This window comes from Leptidea sinapis, chromosome 3 (genome assembly GCF_905404315.1).
Source record: "Leptidea sinapis chromosome 3, ilLepSina1.1, whole genome shotgun sequence".
Classification (NCBI taxonomy): Eukaryota; Metazoa; Arthropoda; class Insecta; order Lepidoptera; family Pieridae; genus Leptidea; species Leptidea sinapis.
This window is the reverse complement of record NC_066267.1, coordinates 13,860,432-13,880,666: the sequence shown is the minus strand read 5'-3', so window position 1 is coordinate 13,880,666 and position 20,235 is coordinate 13,860,432. Positions and strand designations below refer to the sequence as shown.

At 34.1% G+C, this 20,235-nt stretch overlaps 1 protein-coding gene across 2 annotated transcripts in view; it reads right to left on the bottom strand.

Moving 5' to 3' along the window:
* Positions 1–9,675: 9,675 nt before the first annotated feature.
* Positions 9,676–20,235, bottom strand: part of LOC126979572 (homeobox protein MSH-C-like) — a 49,015-nt gene continuing 38,455 nt past the window's right edge. The window contains exons 2-3 of one of the 2 annotated variants that reach the window (XM_050828945.1): positions 14,512–14,699; positions 9,676–14,106 (exon numbers count right to left, since the gene is read on the bottom strand). In XM_050828945.1, the coding sequence (XP_050684902.1) occupies positions 13,858–14,106; positions 14,512–14,699 (437 nt within the window). In that variant the 3' untranslated portion in view covers positions 9,676–13,857. The remainder of the gene's footprint in view (positions 14,107–14,511; positions 14,700–20,235) is intronic. The other variant, XM_050828946.1, reaches the window with a different exon arrangement.

Here is a 20,235-nt window from a genome sequence, read left to right as displayed (position 1 = left end):
GCTGTCACAGTCTATCTAGACGTATAAATTAAGTATTAATATTATAAAGAGAAACGATTTGCATTTTTGTATAAAATTAATAAACTATATTGTAGAAGTTCTATAGAAACTCGTTCCAGAGTTTGGCGAATCAACAGCTTCTAAAGATGCTACGTGTTTTTTTAGCAAGAAAAGGAAAAACGAGGGTACGGGTCCACTTGATGTTAAGTGATCACCGCAACTTACATTCTCCTGTCACACGGGAGGAATCACAGGAGTGTGCGCCGTGTCGATGGAGACAATTGAGGTGGTCAGCACAAATGTCATCAAAGCCCACATTGTTTTGTATTCGAAGATGGAATGTAAACAAATAGATTCCTGATTACACTCAAAAAAATCTGTAGCAAAACTCTATGTACGCGTCTATTAGGCAGTTTTCGTTCAGTTCAATTCAGTCGTGTTAAGACCGCGCTTTAAATACAACGTCACGCAATTACAAAGAGTTCAGTGAGAAAGTGTCCCAATATTATCCAAACTTCAACAGGATGGAGCGTCGTATTTCAGATAAGTATAACTGTAAATTAACAAAATTGTATAACTAACTTGACGTTTACAATCATTTTGGTAAATAATTACATTTTAATTGCTAAAACAAAATGTTCTTGCCTTGTGTTCGCTTCAATCTCGCGCGCGACGTATTGTAACTACTTCTAATGAGCGTATACAATAGAATTTCAACATTACTTGAACAACGCCTGATCGAAAATTCGTAATACAGAAAGATGATTTTTCTGAAAGATAAACTATTTAATATAAAATAATTGTATCAGTTCTGAAGTGTAAAATTTTTACGAAATATTTTTCATTTTTGTGTACGATAGCGCAATAAATGAATATTGTATTTAGTCACATAAATGCTTGTACTTTAATACGAATAAATTAACGAAATCGAGAAAAGTTATTCCCTAACCAATCCAAAACATTCAAAAATGCACAACGTTAATGTTCAAGTTTTCACTTCTGGCGGCACTCCCGGAGTGCAACTCGTATTTTTTTTTATCTAGTTACACCACGTCCAAAATTTAACTATTGTGTTCGCGTAAAGAACGAATCTTAACTCCTTTGTCACGAGTCGAGTGAGAGTAAAATAAAATAATTTTTGTTTTTACTCTCAATTCTCCCCAATATTCAATATTTAAACAAAACTGTCTCTTCATCAGTTATTATTGGCCGAGTGTTATGATGGTCCATTGAAATAAAACTTAAGCTAACTTAATCTTTTTTACCTTCTTGGGTACCAGCTGCTGCAGCTTGAGCATTTATTTCTATTGATTTCAATATTTCCTCAGGGATCGGGGGAGATGTAAGTAAATGGTTTCCCTGAGGACGATATCAGTTTTCATCAACAATGTAAGTAATAGAATAATCATCACCCGTATAAGTAAATTGTCCTTAACCTTTAACACCACCTGCTGCTACGCTTAATTCTTCAGCAGATATAGCATTGGATGTTTCAAAGCTATATGCGAATCTATCTCCATCAATTTCATCATATCTTAATATCTCTCTATAAGCTGGAAAAAAATCTGGAGTTTAAAAGAAATTTTAAAAGGGTCATTCCCTCTGCATCTCAACAAGATTGTTATTGGACACCTGCATTCTACCAACTCTCTCATACGGCTGTCATACGTGGACATACAATACAAAAACAAAACTAGTGACCTGCCAGAAAGCGATGGACAGGAGTTCAAAAGATTAGAAGTGGCAGCATTAGGAAGAGGATTTTCCTCTTCCTATACTGATAGATGCTCTTAAGTACGCTGTAACACAAAATTGGCTCTGGGCAGGTCATGTGGCGAGATTCATAGACAAAAGATGGGCAGTTGAAACGACAATTTGGAAAGGTCCATCTGGCAAAAGAAAAAGAGGCAGCCCAAGAAACAGATGGGTAGATGATATAATAAAATGGCAGGAAAAGAATGGAGAGGAGACGCACAGAAGAGGGATACGTGGAGTAAGCTGTAGGAGGCTCAGAGTTGGGTTCCAATAACATAACTTTTATATTATATTTTATATATACGCGTAGTCTTAAGATTATATTATGTGTTTGAAGGTTGTTGAAATTAATTGGCTTATTATTATTAATATATCAGTGTTTCGGTTTGCAGCTCCTTGAGCTCTTTCTGGCCGGAACGATTCAAGTGCTAGGGAAGCAGTTTGGCAAAAAAGCTTCAATCAATAAATCCGTATGCACACTATGCGCTGTTTGCGTGTTCGCGCCGCTAATGTGAAACCGTCTTAAGATATATCATTTAATAGTTTATATTCCGAATCCGGGTTTTACGATAAAGTCAGCCCCACGCCCATTATAAAACTGTAGATTACTTTTATTTGAAAAATCATTTTGATTAAGAAATAATTGAGATATCACAAAACAACTATTATGGTTTTATTTCCAATCATCGGCTTTATTCGCTTGTTATACGGTAAGAGACAGTCAAAACGATATATTATTGACAAATGGTTAAGTGGATATTCGTAAAATGGTCCCAGGGCTGTCACGGAATAAAAAAACTAATATTAAAGTTATTTTTTTTATATATTTCTACAACAACATAAAGCATTTCTATTTCTTTATGTTATGTATATTTTATAATGGAAGAGAAGAACAAACGTATGCACTGGTGACCTGGATTTTTAAATAAGGTGATTCTTTATATATTTTTTTAGAAGGAGCTAGACATGTAATATTATTTAGAATTTTATTGAGCAACTGCACATTGAGACATTCAAATGAGTTTAATATTTTTCCTAGTCTATTTTCTGGAATAGTGATTTTATTTTTATTGCTTTTATTAATTTTTGTTATATAAAATTTGTAAGAAACTTTGATAATCTCTAAATAAAACTTGAAAAACAAAAAAAATTTATGAGCGATGCGGGACTCGAACCCACGTTACAAGAGCGACATCCCATGTGAAATTCCTAATATGCAAATATTGGGGTTTAGCAGGTTATCAACTGTAAAGTAGATCCTGTAGATGAAGCCACAACCTGAGAGTCGAACAAAGCACACAAGATTTTATAATGAGACGTCGCTCGAACCGTTGGCTCAGTTGGTTAGAGAGAGCACCGGCACGGAACGCCGGTGGTCGTGGGTCGAGTTCATAAAATTTTGTTGTTTTTCAAATTTTATTTGTGTCTCAATGTAGTAACTTGGAACAAGCATAAACTTATTAAGCCTACTACTCGGTTAAATGGGGTTAGTAAGTCTTTTGTTGGTGACTTATATGCTTTGACAACATGATCCTAGAAATGTACAAAGCAAATGTGTTACGAACTTTTAAAGAAATGTTAAAAAACATTTCCGTGGTAAATGTTACTATAACGTAAATGACTTTCTTAATGATATCACAGATTGGGAATGGAGCGACCGCCCTCTGACTGTTTAGTAATAAATTTTATTGTAATTAATATAATGACGAAATTTTTATAAAAAATAAATAAAAAAGAAACCTGCTGAGTTTCTTACGTCAGTTCTTCTCTTTTTTAAGCTCTACTGATCCGTTAAGGCATACAAAATATATTACTGTACAGTAGTAATAAAAAACTTGTACATTGACAGCCCTATTCTTCTTCGTTTAATTGTTTGCGTGTTGATATTAGTTATAGGTGGTGTGCAATTACTTTGCCACACCCATTCTCAGACATTAACTTAATGTTTAATCGCAACCAAAGATATTTAATTTGATTAGTTTTCTGATAATTAGCTATGAATAAATTATTTTAAAATTGTATTGGAAGCTGAACAACAAAATACTTTTTTGGTTATATTTAACTAGCTGACCCGACAGACGTTGTTCTGTACATAATAAATAAAATACTGTTCTTATGAATTTGTCATTAATATTTTAGAAAATCAAGAATTATTTCGTAAAATATGCTCCCTGTTGTTATGATGAAATTGTTACACAGCGGAACTGTCAAACCGTGCGTCACTCAATTCTCTCATAGAAAATATGTCCATACAAAACAAATATTGTAAATAAAAATAATTATGCGTCCCAAATCGAAATAAAAACTATCCTATCTCTTAAGTTGGACCAAACTGCACTCCATGAAGTAATCCCCATTTAAATCCGTTCATTAGTTTAGGAGTCCATCGCGGACAAACAGCGTGTCACGTAATTTATATATATTAAGATATTGAAATATCTTCGCAAGTGTACGTCTAGACGTAAAAATAGATAGACTGTGACAGCTATGAAAAAGTACAATAATAGCGGCTCACAGTTCGCCGCTCAGCAACGTAAACGTACGTAAGACGTAGCTTGTCACGCACACTAAAGTAAAGAACCTGGCCTGTTGTCATGCGTTATTATGTAACAAGAGACTCTATCTATACGTTTAAATTATTTAAGAAATAAATAAATAAATAAATAATCTTTTAAAATCAATATATCATAATCATCTTGAAATATAACATTTTAAACTTACAATATAGGAATGCAAAGTACAACAAAATAAATAAAACCTCAGAAAGGTTATTGATATGTAACTGCATCAATACTCACACTAAAAAAAAACATTTTCATTTTTAAGGTCTGCTCTTGGTGGACAACTGAACGGGTCACCTGATGTTAAGTGATCACCGCCGCCCATATTCTGTTGTCCAGAGGAATTACAGGAGCGTTACCGGCCTTAAAGAAAGGTGTATGCACTTTTATTGAAGGTACCCATGTCGTATCATGCTTGGAACACCGCACAAGGAAGATCATTCCACAGCTTGGTTGTACGTGGAAGAGAGTTCCTTAAAAACCGTGCTGTGGAGGAACGCCACACATCCAGATGGTGGAGAAGACTAGCAGGACGTTCAGGTGATTGATGCGCCCTTCCCATTACAATGCAGTGCCACTCAGGATTCTTGGAAAACCCAAAAATTCTGAGTGGCACTACAATTGCGCTCTTCACCTTGAGACATAAGATGTCACAAAGTCTCATTTGCCCAGTAATTTCACTGGCTACGGCGCCCTTTAGACCGAAACACAGTAATGTTTACACATTACTGCTTCACGGCAGAAAAAGGCGCCATTGTGGTACCCATAACTTAGCCGGCACCCTGTGCAAAGGAGCCTCCCACTGGTAAGTCATATACAGTTAGTATGTTGCATGAACGAAAAAATGGAAGTTCCTATATTGTTCCGGTACAAACCTACTATGCTATCAGACGGTCTGGTCATCCGCGTCCCTCGGAAACCCTTTGACTCCATCTGAGAAGTATCTGAGTCCTCCTGACTATATAATATCGTCTATCTATTCAACAATATTGACTGTCTTAGAGAGGAGTGGAAGGTCAGTGAAGGAGCTCTTAAACATAAACTAAAGGAGGTTTTTATTAAGGATGCTTTCACAGATTATCTATTGAATATTGTTAATTTTTAGTTATTTTTTTTTCCAAAATTATAATTAGGTGCATTAGGTTTTAATTTTTGTTTAAGAGCGCCAGCTGATCGGCGCACTCAAACTGGCTGTTTGATGGCGAGCTGATCAGTTTGGCAAGGCATTAATTTTAAGCTTATTAACACATCCAATAAATTTAAAAAAGAACTGAGACTGTCTGATATCTTGTAGATAACTTCTGGCTGTCTACCTTCGATGTATAATATAATATGGCGAGAACAAAGTGGGATTGTCGAAACAGGCTCGTCCAGATACCCCAAGCTGCGCCCGTTAGCATGCTCGCTAATGGGACCAGCCATCGCTTTAGAGAAGGGAATAAATAGCCCACTCTACGACGCGGCCTCAAGCAGTTTCAATAGATAATAAAACTAATTTATATTATAACAATCACAAACAAAATACTGCAGTGCTTACGTAGGCCATTAATTTGATGCTCTCGTGCCTTCTGGAATAGAAACTGATCAACGCAATATTAGAATTTAAATTGTTGGTGTTGTCTTGCGTCCAACGTAACTTTTACAAAATCCTTTACATTTTATTTATTTAATACCAAACTGTCTAGTATTGTTGGTATCCCATTCACAAGGGGATTGATTTCCTTCTGTATAGTTATCCCATTTAGGATCAAAATAATGAAAATAGTTAATGTAATTTCTTACTAAATAATCTATGTAAAAATTTAATTTCTTTTTTATATTATGTATAAGAGGGGGTAAACGGGCATCTGGCTCACGTGATCGGACTTAGTAAGGCAACCACCCATGGACCTCCGCCACACCAGGGTAAAAGATGCGTAGATAATTGAATCCTCAAAGTTGCTGTGCGAGCCAAGAAGTTTTTCGCAGGCGCATTTGTAGAATGCCAGATACAACTGCTCTGAGTAAATGAAAGTTTCCTTGATAAATACGATGCAGAGAGAACCCACATCAATCAAGCCAATCGGAGATGACGTGATCGTTGCTGATTCGAGCCGCAAATGGTGACAGTATTCCAGGTGAGGCCGAATATGCGCCTTAATGTTGCAGGTTGAAGTAATGAAGTACTGTCTTGCCTTACTTTTATAAGCCAATTGGACCTCTAAAAAGTTTTATTATCACACTAGACATACATGTAATGCTAGTATGTATAAAATTTTAATTAGTAACTTTGTGATGCAAGCGAATTTATTAGAACAGATGTAATTGATTGTAACTGTTTAGACGTTTGATGTAAAAAATACCCTCATAATACGTTTCACGCATAGCCATAATAGGAACTAAATACATTGAACTATGTACATACAATGTAAACATGTAAAAACTTCATAAAGGTAAAACAATAGTCGAATAATTATGGTTGGTATTAACTCCATTGCTTGAAGAGGTGGAAGAGAATGGTGGTTAAACCATAAAGGGACAATAATAAAAATTAATTAAGTCTTTAGCAATTCATTTTATGAAATAGCAACTCAAAGGTGACCCTAGAAAAAGGCGAAATTGCTTCGTTTAATTCGCAAAAAATACATCGAAGAGGTCAAATATAACTGGACACGTTAAGCCCTTAATCGACGCACGAGTGTACGATCCACACCGTACATCTGTTGTGACGTTTTTCCGCAGTGTGGCTGTTTATAAAAAATTATTTCACGTATCATCGGTGGTCGATACGACATTGGTATCTTGGGGTTCAATAAGATCTGCAATGATGATTCAAAAGATGAATCATTTTAAACTTAAATTTTTAATTTTCATTTAAGGTTAAAGAAAAATTGCTTTGATTGAGCTGAATCTCTATAACATTCAGCTTACAATGTTATTGAATCAATTAGCTTATATTAATAATAATTTACACGAACAAATTCAGAATTATTTTTTCTTACTTATTAAGAAAAATGTTTTGGTTTCTAGATTTACATAATATTTAAAGACGTTGACAGTTGGCTGGATCGGTGTTATTATAAAAAAGTTAAAAACGTGCTGAGCACTTGTTTTAAAAAAATTCTATTACAAATACGCGTTTTTCTCTTGTTAATATAATAATATTTTTAGACGTCGCTTAAATAGTTAGACACTGTTTAACAAAACACGTGTCTAAGCCATGCTTAAATTATTTTTGTACCCACCGCTTAAGTTTAATTTTATAATAAAAAAATACATCTCTAAAGACAGTTTCTGCATTACCTACTTCTAAAGTCAGCCCAAGTAACACATCTTTAAAGTTTGCCTGTTTGAGAAGTAGCGCGTTTGGCTCGAGCGTCGATGAGAACCTTAACACAGCCGTCATTACAAAACTCACCAATTACAATAAATTACCGCTAACGTATAGCAATAAAACGGCCGTTTTGGTAAATAAATAAATAAATGAGTAATTAATGACAGTTGTCAGCGCGTTCTGTGACTCGAAGCATACAAATCTTTGCATTAATGTGAATTAACATCAGTAAAAGAGTTCGTATTGTGAATTTTTTACTGGCAGCACCAATTAGTGGGGAAACGAGTATGTAAACTTATACGGGCTTGCCACCCGTAAATACTAAATTGTTTTTGCGACTATATTGAGGAGTGTCTGTTACGAAGATTGTAAAATTATAACTTGTCAGCATTAATTATTCTAAGGGAATTTTAGCAATGCATACAATATTTCGAAAATAATTAAAAATAATTTAACCATTGCTAAGACACGTGTTTTGTTAAACAGGGACCTAACTGTAACAATAATGACGACTAAAATGGTGTTTATCATTTTCTGTTACAAAACAGTGTTTATCTTGTGTTTAACTAAAACGTCGTTGAACACAACATAAACTGAAGTGTATGAACAATCAAAGGAACGGAACGCAATTTTTGTCAGCTGTCATCTATCTGTAATAATTTATTGTAAATCTTCCTTAAGAATATGATGTATCTTTTACCTTTTATTAGTTTATTTAGTCTAAAGATTGTTGAACGCTATACAACAGTAAGAGACAGAATTGTTATAGTTTTTTTTTAAACAAGAGTTCAACACATGTTTAACTTCTTTTGTAATAGCACAGTCAATGCTACAAACCACGGACTAGTAAAAAAAGAAGGACTCCGCGCCTTGATATTAGCAAGTGAAGCACCCGCTAGTGTGTATGCGGTTACGGGGTATACCAGTTACACAGTTTTTCCTCCCTTAAGTAATCATATATCCACAATTACTTTTATATTATTATTTTTACACTTTTTCACAACGCACGACAGCATTTTTTAAATATTTTTGTGCGACGCAAACTGATCTGTCACAGACGATGGCAAATCTCATAATGGCGGCCGATAGGCTTGTATTAGTGTAAGTGTATGGATAGCCATACACTAAATAATTAACTAATACATCCACCAAATCAAGCCGGTAAACGTGTAAATATATAGATATTTACACGTTTACCGGCTTGTTTTGGTGCCTCACTGTTATGTAAGGTGGCACGGAGTCCTTATTTTATTACTCGTCCGTGGCTACAAACATGTAGATTAATTATAAAGCAAAAATCCACAGATAATCTGAGATTTTCAAGCATAATAAAAAGTTATTGCCATTCGGAAAGCAATTTTTCGAAAGTTGTGGATATATTTTTTGAAAACATTTCGTCATGATCTTCTCATACCTCCTATAGTTTAACTTAAATAATATGTAATATTTATTATAATAAATAATTAAAATGATTCTCTTATAATCTTCTCTTACTCCGTATTTCGTACGGCAAAACTTTTTAAATTACAACAACTTAAATAAGTTCCGAAAAATATATTTTTTTAGGTTATGAGTATACTAACTCTTATAGAACGCAAATCTCATAATTAATATGACAACTTTAACTTTAGTTTAATCAATAACCAGCGAATCTTTTAAAAGATGTAAGAAATATCAACCCTAGAAGTGAGGGATATCACTTTAAAAAATAACAAATTGTTTAGATTTAAAAGAGCGACATCACAAGTCAATTTCCTCATATGCAATTATTGGGGTTGAGCAGGTTATCAACTGTAAAGTTTAAAATTATCTAGATGAAACCACGAGTTGAACAAGACATGCAATATTTATAAACGATATATCACTCGAACGGTTGGCTTAGTGAAAGAACGCTCGCACGGAACGCGAGAGGTCGTGCGAGTCCCGCATAGTTCATAAGTATTGTTTTCAAATTTGACCAAATGTTATATTATAAAATAAATTATGACTACTTAATATATACTTATAAATACTTAATATCCATGCTCACAGGAAAATTAAAATCAGTTTAAATTGAACTCTCTTTTATTATACAAGAGAACAGAATCGAATGTACAGTGATATTTTAAGAAATAAAATATAGAACAATCGGTTAAAAAACGTATTACAAGTAATAATTTACAATCTACACTTATAATTACAATAAATAAACGAATATTTACAATGCCTATGTTTCATGTTGTAAATATCAAGATTTCATTTTTTTATGCCAATCTTTCGAAGTCGTTGAGAGCGTCATATTAATGGGGCGACTGACGTCATAGCAAAGTAGTTTATACTTATTTCGAGACTATTCAATGAAGCAGTAATGTGCATTATCGCTGTTTAAGAGTGTTGTAGGTATTGAAATTACTGGTGAGTTTGATTTGAGCATTTCATGTCTCAAAATGACAAGCGCAAGAATTCTGAGCGATACTGCATGATAATAGCCAGGTCGTAGACTTAACAGACGATGAAATTCTTGCTCGTATCGTTACATCTTTCAAAAATCATCACAAAGAGTGCTATTTAAAATTTTTGCTACCTACTGAAAAGTATGTTATTGTGTATCATTTTATTCCAGACATAAATAAAAAATGATCCGGCTCGAAGGACCAAAACAAAAACGACTGGAGTATACTTATAATAAAATGGTAAGGGCAAAGAGGATACATATTTTAGACAGGAAAACCTAGTTACAAATACTATCCCGGCGATTCCATAAATAACTTTCACACACCATTCAATACCATAGATCGCATCAATATACCTCGGGTTACTTCATGTCTATTAAATAAAAAATGAAGTCAGTATGTATGAGTGTGAGAACCTCCGAGAGTAAGAATAGGGATGAAACCTGAGATCATTTAAAAACATACATGAAAAAATTAAATACAAAGAAAAAAAAGAAATCATATCCATATTGAGTAACTAAAATGATGAGTAGGTTCTATGGTGTGAGTGAATGTGAGTGTTTGTTCGAATATAATGTTTTAATTATGGTGTGACGATATGTGTAAAGTCATTAAAATTAAAAAAAAATAGTCATACCCCATTAAAATTTAAAAATAACATTAAGATATTAGAAAGAACACCAGTTAGCTTAGGTCGCAAGCTCAGCAAGCAGATAAAAAATAAATAAAACCATCTCTAATAATTTATTTATAAATATCTTATCGCCTCTATGGCACTTGTCAATACTAGACCAAATACAATGACGTTCGTTTTAATACAACTCTAGTTATAATTTTTGGAAACAATTTCAAACCCTTTTATAATCTGATAAAATAATGTAAATTTTGACTTAAACTAAAAATAAGCAGTACGTTTTCCTAATATTAATCGTTATACTATTTAAAAATAAATAATGCCATTAAATTATAAGTACAATAATCATATATTAATTGTTTATTAAAAGGAACATTATAAAGGCTATGACAAATGTTTATTTTTATTGCGTCCCTCGCTCGCATATAACTTTCATGGTAAAACGGTTGTTTTATTAAAGGTGGTTATCTAATTTAACACTATACCCTTAGATCTCACAGGACGTAACTGTAAATGATACTACTTGACCAGAGGTACGCGATGTCTTTAAAGATATTCATGTCATATCGGTATTGAAAAATATTGGAACGAGAGAACTAGTTTTACAGTTTGGTTCTGGCAACAAATATTAACTCGAACAATGTGTGACGTTAACGTGCCACATGTTCTGTTAAATTTTGCTAATAATTGAAACTAAAATACCGGGTTGCGTAGTAAAACTTTGTAAAATAATACTACAAAAAATAAGAAAGACACTGGGATCACTTAATATCATCAGTAACTATTTTGTAATTCATTAATTTCAATTTCAAATAACACGAAGCGTATGTTACAAAATTTGAAAGATGCCATTGAGTGTCATTAAGATGCCACGCACACAAGCATCTAATAGTTGTCGTAATAAAAAATATATTATTTGCTGTTGTTCTTAGGCAGTACGGTATCCAGTTGGAGCGCAGCGGAAACCAATTCTTTATCTAAGATATACTTATGATTGAAACATTAGGAACAAAAGCACAAACGATTTAGGACATACTCGTAAACTTAGTGGGTAAGTACCTACTAAGTTTACTAAAATTATTCAGAGATACATATTTATATACATACATTACATAATATGATTAAGTTTTTCATTAATCTATGTATATTTTTCAACAATTGTTTCATGTATTGTAGCAGTCTATAACAAGGCTTGGAAACCGAAAAAACCTAACCAATTAACCTATAAGTAGCACAGATTAACACAAAGTATCGAGAACTTTTTATTCGATTTTGTCCCACCTTTAAGTGATTTTTTTTTCTAGTTGTTAAAGTTCATTATTAAGGTTTTGTTGGATAAACCGGCTAAGAACGGTTTTATACATAGTCGAGATAATTGTCAGTACACGTTTTTTATTTTTGTGATATTTACCTAACATTTGCTTAAAAGCGTACGATTTTTTGGTAGACGTAAGCTAGTTTCGACACACGCAGAATTAACCAGTTCGTAAGAATTACAAAACATACCTTAAAAAAATAACTTACTCTTGGAACAAAACTGTTAAATTAAAAACCGGTTTCTTCGCCTTTTTTACACTGAAATATATGTGCGAGTGAGACACCCAATATTCAATTAGTTTTTCTTTGTCTAATAGATCACTAATTGTCAAAGTTAACTAGAGACTTCAGTCGAATGACGTGTGCGCCTGCTGTAAGTGCTGATGTTATAGACTGTCAAGTATAATTTGACATGTGGTGAAAAAAGAACTAATATATTTTTTTAATAAATTATATTATTAATATCTACTGTTCTTGCGTAACTCTTAAATAATTACTTCTTAGTTTTATTATAAATGGATAAAAATGAGTGAAATCTGAAAAGAGATAACATCCTAGATACATTCCTCTTGGGTCTCGAGTTAACTTTGGCGTATTTTAAATGCACAAATCGATAAATTACTCTGAATACGAAACTGAGTGAACTTTAGAATCATTTGTTTCTAGTTGTACAAATAGGATGCTATGAAAAAATAATAACCTCACACGTAGGTTGACGTCTAGAAAGTTTGACATTGTGTGCAAAGAGGATGTGAATACTACGTGTGACTTTTCACATATTTGTGACGTCTAACGTCAAAAACAGGCATAATAATGACTATGCTATAGTCTGTGTGAATAACTAGGTACTGCATAGTATCCTTTTTGGGTTATATTTCACAGAGACACCACGGTAAGCTCCCAAATCATACACCATACAGACACCAGAGTCATGACGCGTTCGAGCTGGTCGCGCCACCATGTTGATAGCGGCGACTGGTTGCGCCACCGTGGTGTCCCGGTGATATATAGCCAATCCTTTACCGGAGAAATTTACCTATTCTAAGCTTAAATACTATAACTATTATAATCTAATTAACAAAAAATTAAATAAATGCGATTTAATATTATGATTTATAATATCTACCTATGATTTTATTTACAAATAATTATGGCATATTATCCAAGGAATTGCACTTAATATGAAGTTAAGGCTATTATTATACTTACATCATTATATACACATAATATACACACTGAATATGGCTTTACAATTTTACAGAGCCTATCAGTGATACAAGGAGTCAAGGTTTAAACTGTTTAAAACTTTCGTGATTTTGAGTGAAAGACAAAAACACTGAGAGTGTGTTAGGTGTTGCTTACATACCTATAACTCCATAAGTTGTGTCGTGTGTAAGACCCTTAAGTTTAAGTTTTTGCATTACATATTTTATAGTTGGCCAATTTTCTATTTTATTTACTTATAAGAAGTCATCTTACTTTTTTTTCGGTTGGCGCTATATTAGGACGCAGGACTAAGTAGTTTACAGCGTATCAAAAAGAACGAGAACAAAAAAGTACCGCCTTGTAGGTTCACCTCAAATCATGCAATCTCGCTCCCTAATTTAGTTACAATGCTTTTTGTTATTTGACTTATATTCACTAATAATTATTTGCCTTCACTTCCGAATAGTATTTACAAGCTACAAAATTATTAAAATAGCTACATATAGCTGATAATTCGATTAAACATTAAACAATAATGATGACAAAACGATTTTATAATTTCAACCATGAATTCAATATGTCCGTTTCGGGCGCCATTTTTCAAGATGGCGACTCACGCGTAAAAGCGTACTCTGAATGTCAATGAGGCTGCAAGGAATTCAGAATATTCATATTTATGGCATGCTGATGGGAGGGTGGACCACCCAGGAAACTTAATTGAGGTCTAGTCGCTGCTGCCATCGCGGCAAAAAGGGGGGGAGCGCCACCCCCACCGAATAAGGCGAAAGAAGGCGGTAGAAGAGGCCTTGCTGATAATCTTAGTTTTTCTATCTCGGCTTCTTGCAGTCTTTTCGCTTTTGCCCGTCGATTTTGGAACCAAATTTTTACCTGTAATAAAATATTTTATTATAATCAAACGTATATTGTATAGTGAATATTATAACAACATCCATTTACGAACATGGCGAAGTAAAAAAGTGTTTAAAAGGTACCCTACACGTTACCTAATTGAATTTTTTAATTATGTAATAAAGTATAATATTGTTCGATATTTATTTTTATTATTATAATTATATAAGTATCATTATAGTCCTACGATGGTGTGATTACCGTTCGGGTGTTATCAGACAAACTTGCGATGCAATTGACGAGCGCAATAATTGTAGTGCCGCTCAGAATTTTTGGGTTTTTCAAGAATCCTGAGCAGCACTGCATTGTAATGGGCGTTACGTATAAATTACCATTAGTTGAACGTCCTGCTTATTGTCATAAAACTTTATTTTATTCTTTTACCTGCGTTTCTGTGAGTCTTAACGAAGATGAGAACTCGGCTCTCTCTGCGATACTCAAGTACTGTTTGTCCCTGAACTTCTTCTCCAAGGCTAGCAGCTGTTGAGTTGTGAATGGTGTGCGAGGCTTTCTGTTCGGTTTGTGCTTTCGAAGTTGGCACCTAACCACAGGTGGACCACTCGGCGCACCTGCTGAAATAAAAAATATTGTTCACTATTTTGTTTTACTTTTACCAATGTGGCTTCATTGCACAGAAAGCCGGCAAGATTATGGATACCACAACGGTGGCATTTTCTGCCGTGAAGCTGGAATATGCAAGCATAAATGTGCTTCTGTCTCATGGGCTCATAGCTAGTGAAATTGAAACTGGGCAAATGACACTTAACATATTATTTATTTATTTACTTATAGGAAAACCAGTAGTTGTTACATTCTAATACGCTTAAATATATTTAATATTAACAAAATATGAGTTGAATGTACAATAAATTAAGGTGTCACAATATGCACAGTCCTTACATTCGTGACACCAAGAACACAATAAATTAAACCAAAAAATACAAAATTAAGATACATGCGAATTTGAAAAGAAAAAATAAAGAACATAAGTCATTTGGCGCCTAACAGTCTCATAACATTTTTTTAAACGCAGGTAATAAATCTTTAAAAATATCTACCTCACCACAGATGGAGTTATAAAGTCTTGACAGACTTGGTATGGGTGAAGATTGGTTAAGGTTAGTGTTGGCAAATAGCTGATGGGACAGGCCAGCTTCGACCTGCGCACGCTTTGGTAATCGGCGGGGAACTCGTAAGCTGATGGAGTGTACGAGTGATGGACAGACGAGCTGATTACTAATTATTTTGTGTAAAAATATTAAATCTAGCACTTGTTGTCGAACAGAAAGACTTTTCATGTTAAAGTGTCTCAACATGTCCAAACATTGTCCTTTAGCAGGAATAAATTTAAACAATATGCTAACATTAACATATATATTAAGTCAACCCAAAAATTTTACGAAGTAGCGGTAAATACAATAAGATATTTTTTTTTGACATTCATAAGTGTCATTTTCGTGACCTACATGAATAAAGTGTTTTTGAAATTGAATTGAACTTATCACAGTACGAAGAAAAGTACAAGAAAAACCAATGTGCCTTAAGAACCGTTTCTAAATGCGTTCAACCTTTAAATTGATGAATGTTGTATTGAGATGACCAAATAATGCTACAGTATTCTAGATTACTGCGCACATAAGCATCTTTATCTTATGTCTCTAGAGACATAAGCTCTTCACCTAGGTAAAGAGCGCAATTATTGTAGTGCCGCAGAATTTTAGGAAGTAATAGAACAGTAGCTTAAGGCGAAGAGTAAGCAGAAAACACGCAAACCATGTTTTTAGAGAAGTTTTGTGGTGATAGTATAGCATATCAAGCTATGAACACTACTTAATCCTGTTACACATATCCTTAAGTCTTATTTATAGGTTGCTAATGCTTGGTGCTGGTTATAGTTAACACTGCCGAGCCTTTTTGAACTACCACTTTTCTTTGAAGTTAAACAAGTTTTTTGGCATGGCGTGACGAATTTTTTGGTACTTCACTCAGAAAAGTTATGCTTATAGCTTGTACTTTTTTGTGTAGGTCCACATATTCAGATTAGTACTGAATAACGAGGATTGTAAGCATATAAACTGTTATCCACCCAAGAATTTTGAAAATATTGGCTTTGTTGAATAGATGGCGGGCCGGCAGTCGTGAACTCATATCGCTCAAGGTCGCTGACATTTAGTGTCGCCTTAACTCAGCGGTCTCTTTGAAATTTATACCATCGACTGGACGGATCGCTAGGGTTTGTACATACAATAAGATTTAACCCGGACAGCGACCAGTCTCGGCGGCGTACAGCGTGGCACTAATCGTTTTGTCTTCCCAAGATTGCTTAGCGGTTGTGTAAATCGTGTGCGTGTGTGCGTGCGTCGTGTCGGGCGCTCTAGATTGACATTAAAGCACTGTTCTGTTACCGTATTGTGTAACTGTTCAAAGTTGAATCCTTATAAATAACGAATGAAGTATTACCTAAACTAGATTCAGCAATCTTTAAACTAGTGTTTGATTTTGATAATTAATGGACTAAAGCAAACCAGTGAGTCATCCGATTGTTTGTTATCACCACCACACTTACATGAATCTAGAGAATTGCCGGTTAAAATATTTCCAAACATCAGCATCATCATCAGCCGGAAGACGTCCACTGCTGGACAAAGGCCCCCAAAGATCTCCACGACGATCGATCTTGCGCTGCCCTTATCTAACGTATTCCAAACATACCAGGAGGCTCCTTTGCACAGGATGCCGGCTAGATTAGAGTGACTCTGCTTTTGTTGGTATTATCGACATTATAACCCACTACACACTTAATACCCATATATTCATTTACAATGCGAAAAAATTCAGTTATGGATGCGGGTACAGAATGCACAACTGGTCAGATAATGCACCTAATTGGCATTGGGTATTTGACGTTTGAGTATTTTCGTTGCATCACTTTACATAGATTAGAATTAAAATAGTTTGTATGACGATGAAGCTGATAATGTTGATTTAAAAGAGTGGCAATGAGTTTTTTGCCAATAAATAAAATGACTTCACACCCACACACACACATTGACACATACACACACAGATTATTGTTTATTTATTTAGATAGTTACACCAACAACATATCATTATACAATTAAAATTTTAGCAAGTACACAAGGGATAGTACAATATGACATGTCTTTACAGGTGTAAACAACATTTACAATACTGCGAAAAGAATAACAAAGTTGAACAATTAAAATTAAAGAAATGAAGAGTTAAACAAAAATGATGATATAAAAAGACTTAAATAGATTTCTCCTTTAAAAAAAGCGATGCATAAAATTTATAACTATACAACAATACATTAATTTACTTCTTATATTTAACTAAAATAACTAAGATCTAAGTTTGTAAAGTACTTTTTATTTTATTTCATTTATTTTACAAATTTCCAATTTCCATGCTTTGTTCCGCGAATCAAATAGAAGTAACTATTTTGTTTAGTAACTGTGTATCCCAGTTTCTGTGTTACAAGCACCTTGCTTAGTGCAGAGCCACCACACAGTACAAATAGACTACAATGTACTCAAATTTTCACAAATAAGATTAAGTGTATCGTTTTAACGTTAATTATTTTGTACGTATCTTAATTTTGGTAATAAATTTTTTATTATTTATATTTATTATAGCTAAGGCGTGCGAATACTGAATGATGATTCTTTAGCATTGCTTAGAGATGTACTCTCTGCATCTTCTACCGCATTTATCACGGGGAGTGCTCAGAGGAGCTGTTCGAGTTGATTCCAGCGGCCGAATTCCACCATCGGACATTACGTGCAAAGTTCTATCCGCATCACCTAGACGGCTGGCATTCCACAAGCGCGCGTTTGATAGAAATTTCTTGCCTCGCACAGCCAGTTTGTGGAATCAACTACCGGCGGCGGTCTTCCCGAACAGATATGACTTAGAGACCTTCAAGAAAAAAGCATACTCCCACCTTAAAGGCCGGCAACGCATTTCACGGATGTCCATGGGCGGTTGCCTCACCTCTCCCCACCCCGTGAGCCTCTTGCCCGTTTGCCCCCTCTCATATAAAAAAAATGATCGAAAAATGAGAAATTCATTCGAGGGAAACGTCTGATTCCTTCTTTACTGTAATTTTTGCTTAATGGAATAAATGATAATTGATTAATTGAAATCGCTCTTTGTCTAGAGTGTGTTTAAAGTTAAGTTCATTAATTCAGGTAATTATTGTTGGGGCAATGACACGCATATAATTATAAATCAAATGAATCGGTGTCAAAGGACAAAATTATATGGATCCTTGTAGGCCAAAACTTCCGGTACACATTGTATTCTGTGAATTGATTTCGAAATGAACATTTAGCATTGTATAAACGATATTGTTTTATTACAATCATGATAAACGGATTAAATTATGCCTTATTTTATTAATATTAATAAGAATTATTAATTATTAACAGAACTGTTTAGTTTGATCTATTTCTTTTTGAAATAATGCTTTTCTGGCGCGTTAGGGAAAAGTTGACAGAGTGAATTTTACGATGCGCGCGCACACCGATACGCAATTTCGACACCCTGACGTTAGCTGGTCAACTAGACCATTTGTATAATACTTCTGGCTTTATTATGCGGTATAATATTTTTTTAATTACAAACAGATAATTTATTTGTACAATAATTTAATATTATTTTATTATGTAAAGTATCATAGTTGTTTATTAACTTTAATAGTATTAAATATTTCATTCTATAATAAAAACATTTAGCATTTGATCTGAACCACAATAGAGTGAGGTGTTTTATATTTGTAAAAATAATTTAATAATATAAATAAGCGTTATTAAACTAAATTAGTAGATATAATAATATATTGATTGGTTGTATTTATTACGTTCTTTATTACAATATTGTTCTTGCGTTTCGCATGCTGTTTTGCATGAGGAAATATTTCGTTATAAGGATTTTTGTTTTTTTACACCAAAGACACATAACCTTGCATGCGTACAAAAATACACACACACTTTTAAGGGTTCCGTAGCCAAATGGCAAAAAACGGAATCCTTATGGATTCGTCATGGCTACTGTCTGTCCGTCCGTATGTCACAGCCACTTTTTTCCGAAACTATAAGAACTATACTGTTGAAACTTGGTAAGTAGATGTATCCTGTGAACAGCATTAAGATTTTCACACAAAAATAGAAGAAAGAACAATAAATTTTGAACTGAAACTCAAAAATTGGTTTCATCAAACACATACGTGTAGGGTATCTATTTTTATTCTAAACTGAATAGTTCTAATACTGGTGAAACGAGATCTAGGAGGAAGTAGTTTTTTTTTATGGAATAGGAGGACAAACGAGCGTACGGTTCACCTGTTGTTAAGTGATCACCGCCGCCCACAATCTCTTGCAACACCAGAGGAATCACAGGAGCGTTGCCGGCCTTTAAGGAAGGTGTATGCGCATTTTTTGAAGGTACCCATGTCGTACCGTCCCGGAAACACCGCACAAGGAAGTTCATTCCACAGCTTTGTAGTACGAGGAAGAAAGCTCCTTGTAAACCGTACTGTGGAGGACCGCCACATATCCAGATGGTGAGGATGATATCCTAACTTGTGGCGTGTCGTGCGAAGGTGGAATTCGGCGGCAGGAATCAGGTGAAACAGCTCTTCGGAACACTCCCCGTGATAAATGCGGTAGAAGACACACAATGAAGCGACGTCTCTACGCAACGTCAAGTGATCCAGCCGTCCGCCAGTTAGCGGACCATTATGAATAAGGGGGTAAATATTATATATATATATATATATATTTATATTTCACTGGCTTCAATGAATGATGATTTTTCGAAATAATAAATGATAATTAAACTTGTTAATTCATTGAGGAATAGTTTATTTAAATTGTTGTGTACGGTTAAAATTTTCAGGCTAAGGCCTATTAGGTATCTACTGTAACATTATTATAAATTTTTGGTGGGTGTGGATTCCATCTACTGTACTCAATAACTCTTGTGATTTTACTTATTAATTATAAGTTTTATTATATTAAATTTCCTATTTGTCCTTACTCGTTTAAGATGAGGCATTATTTTTGTTGCATCACTTTGCATATCTTG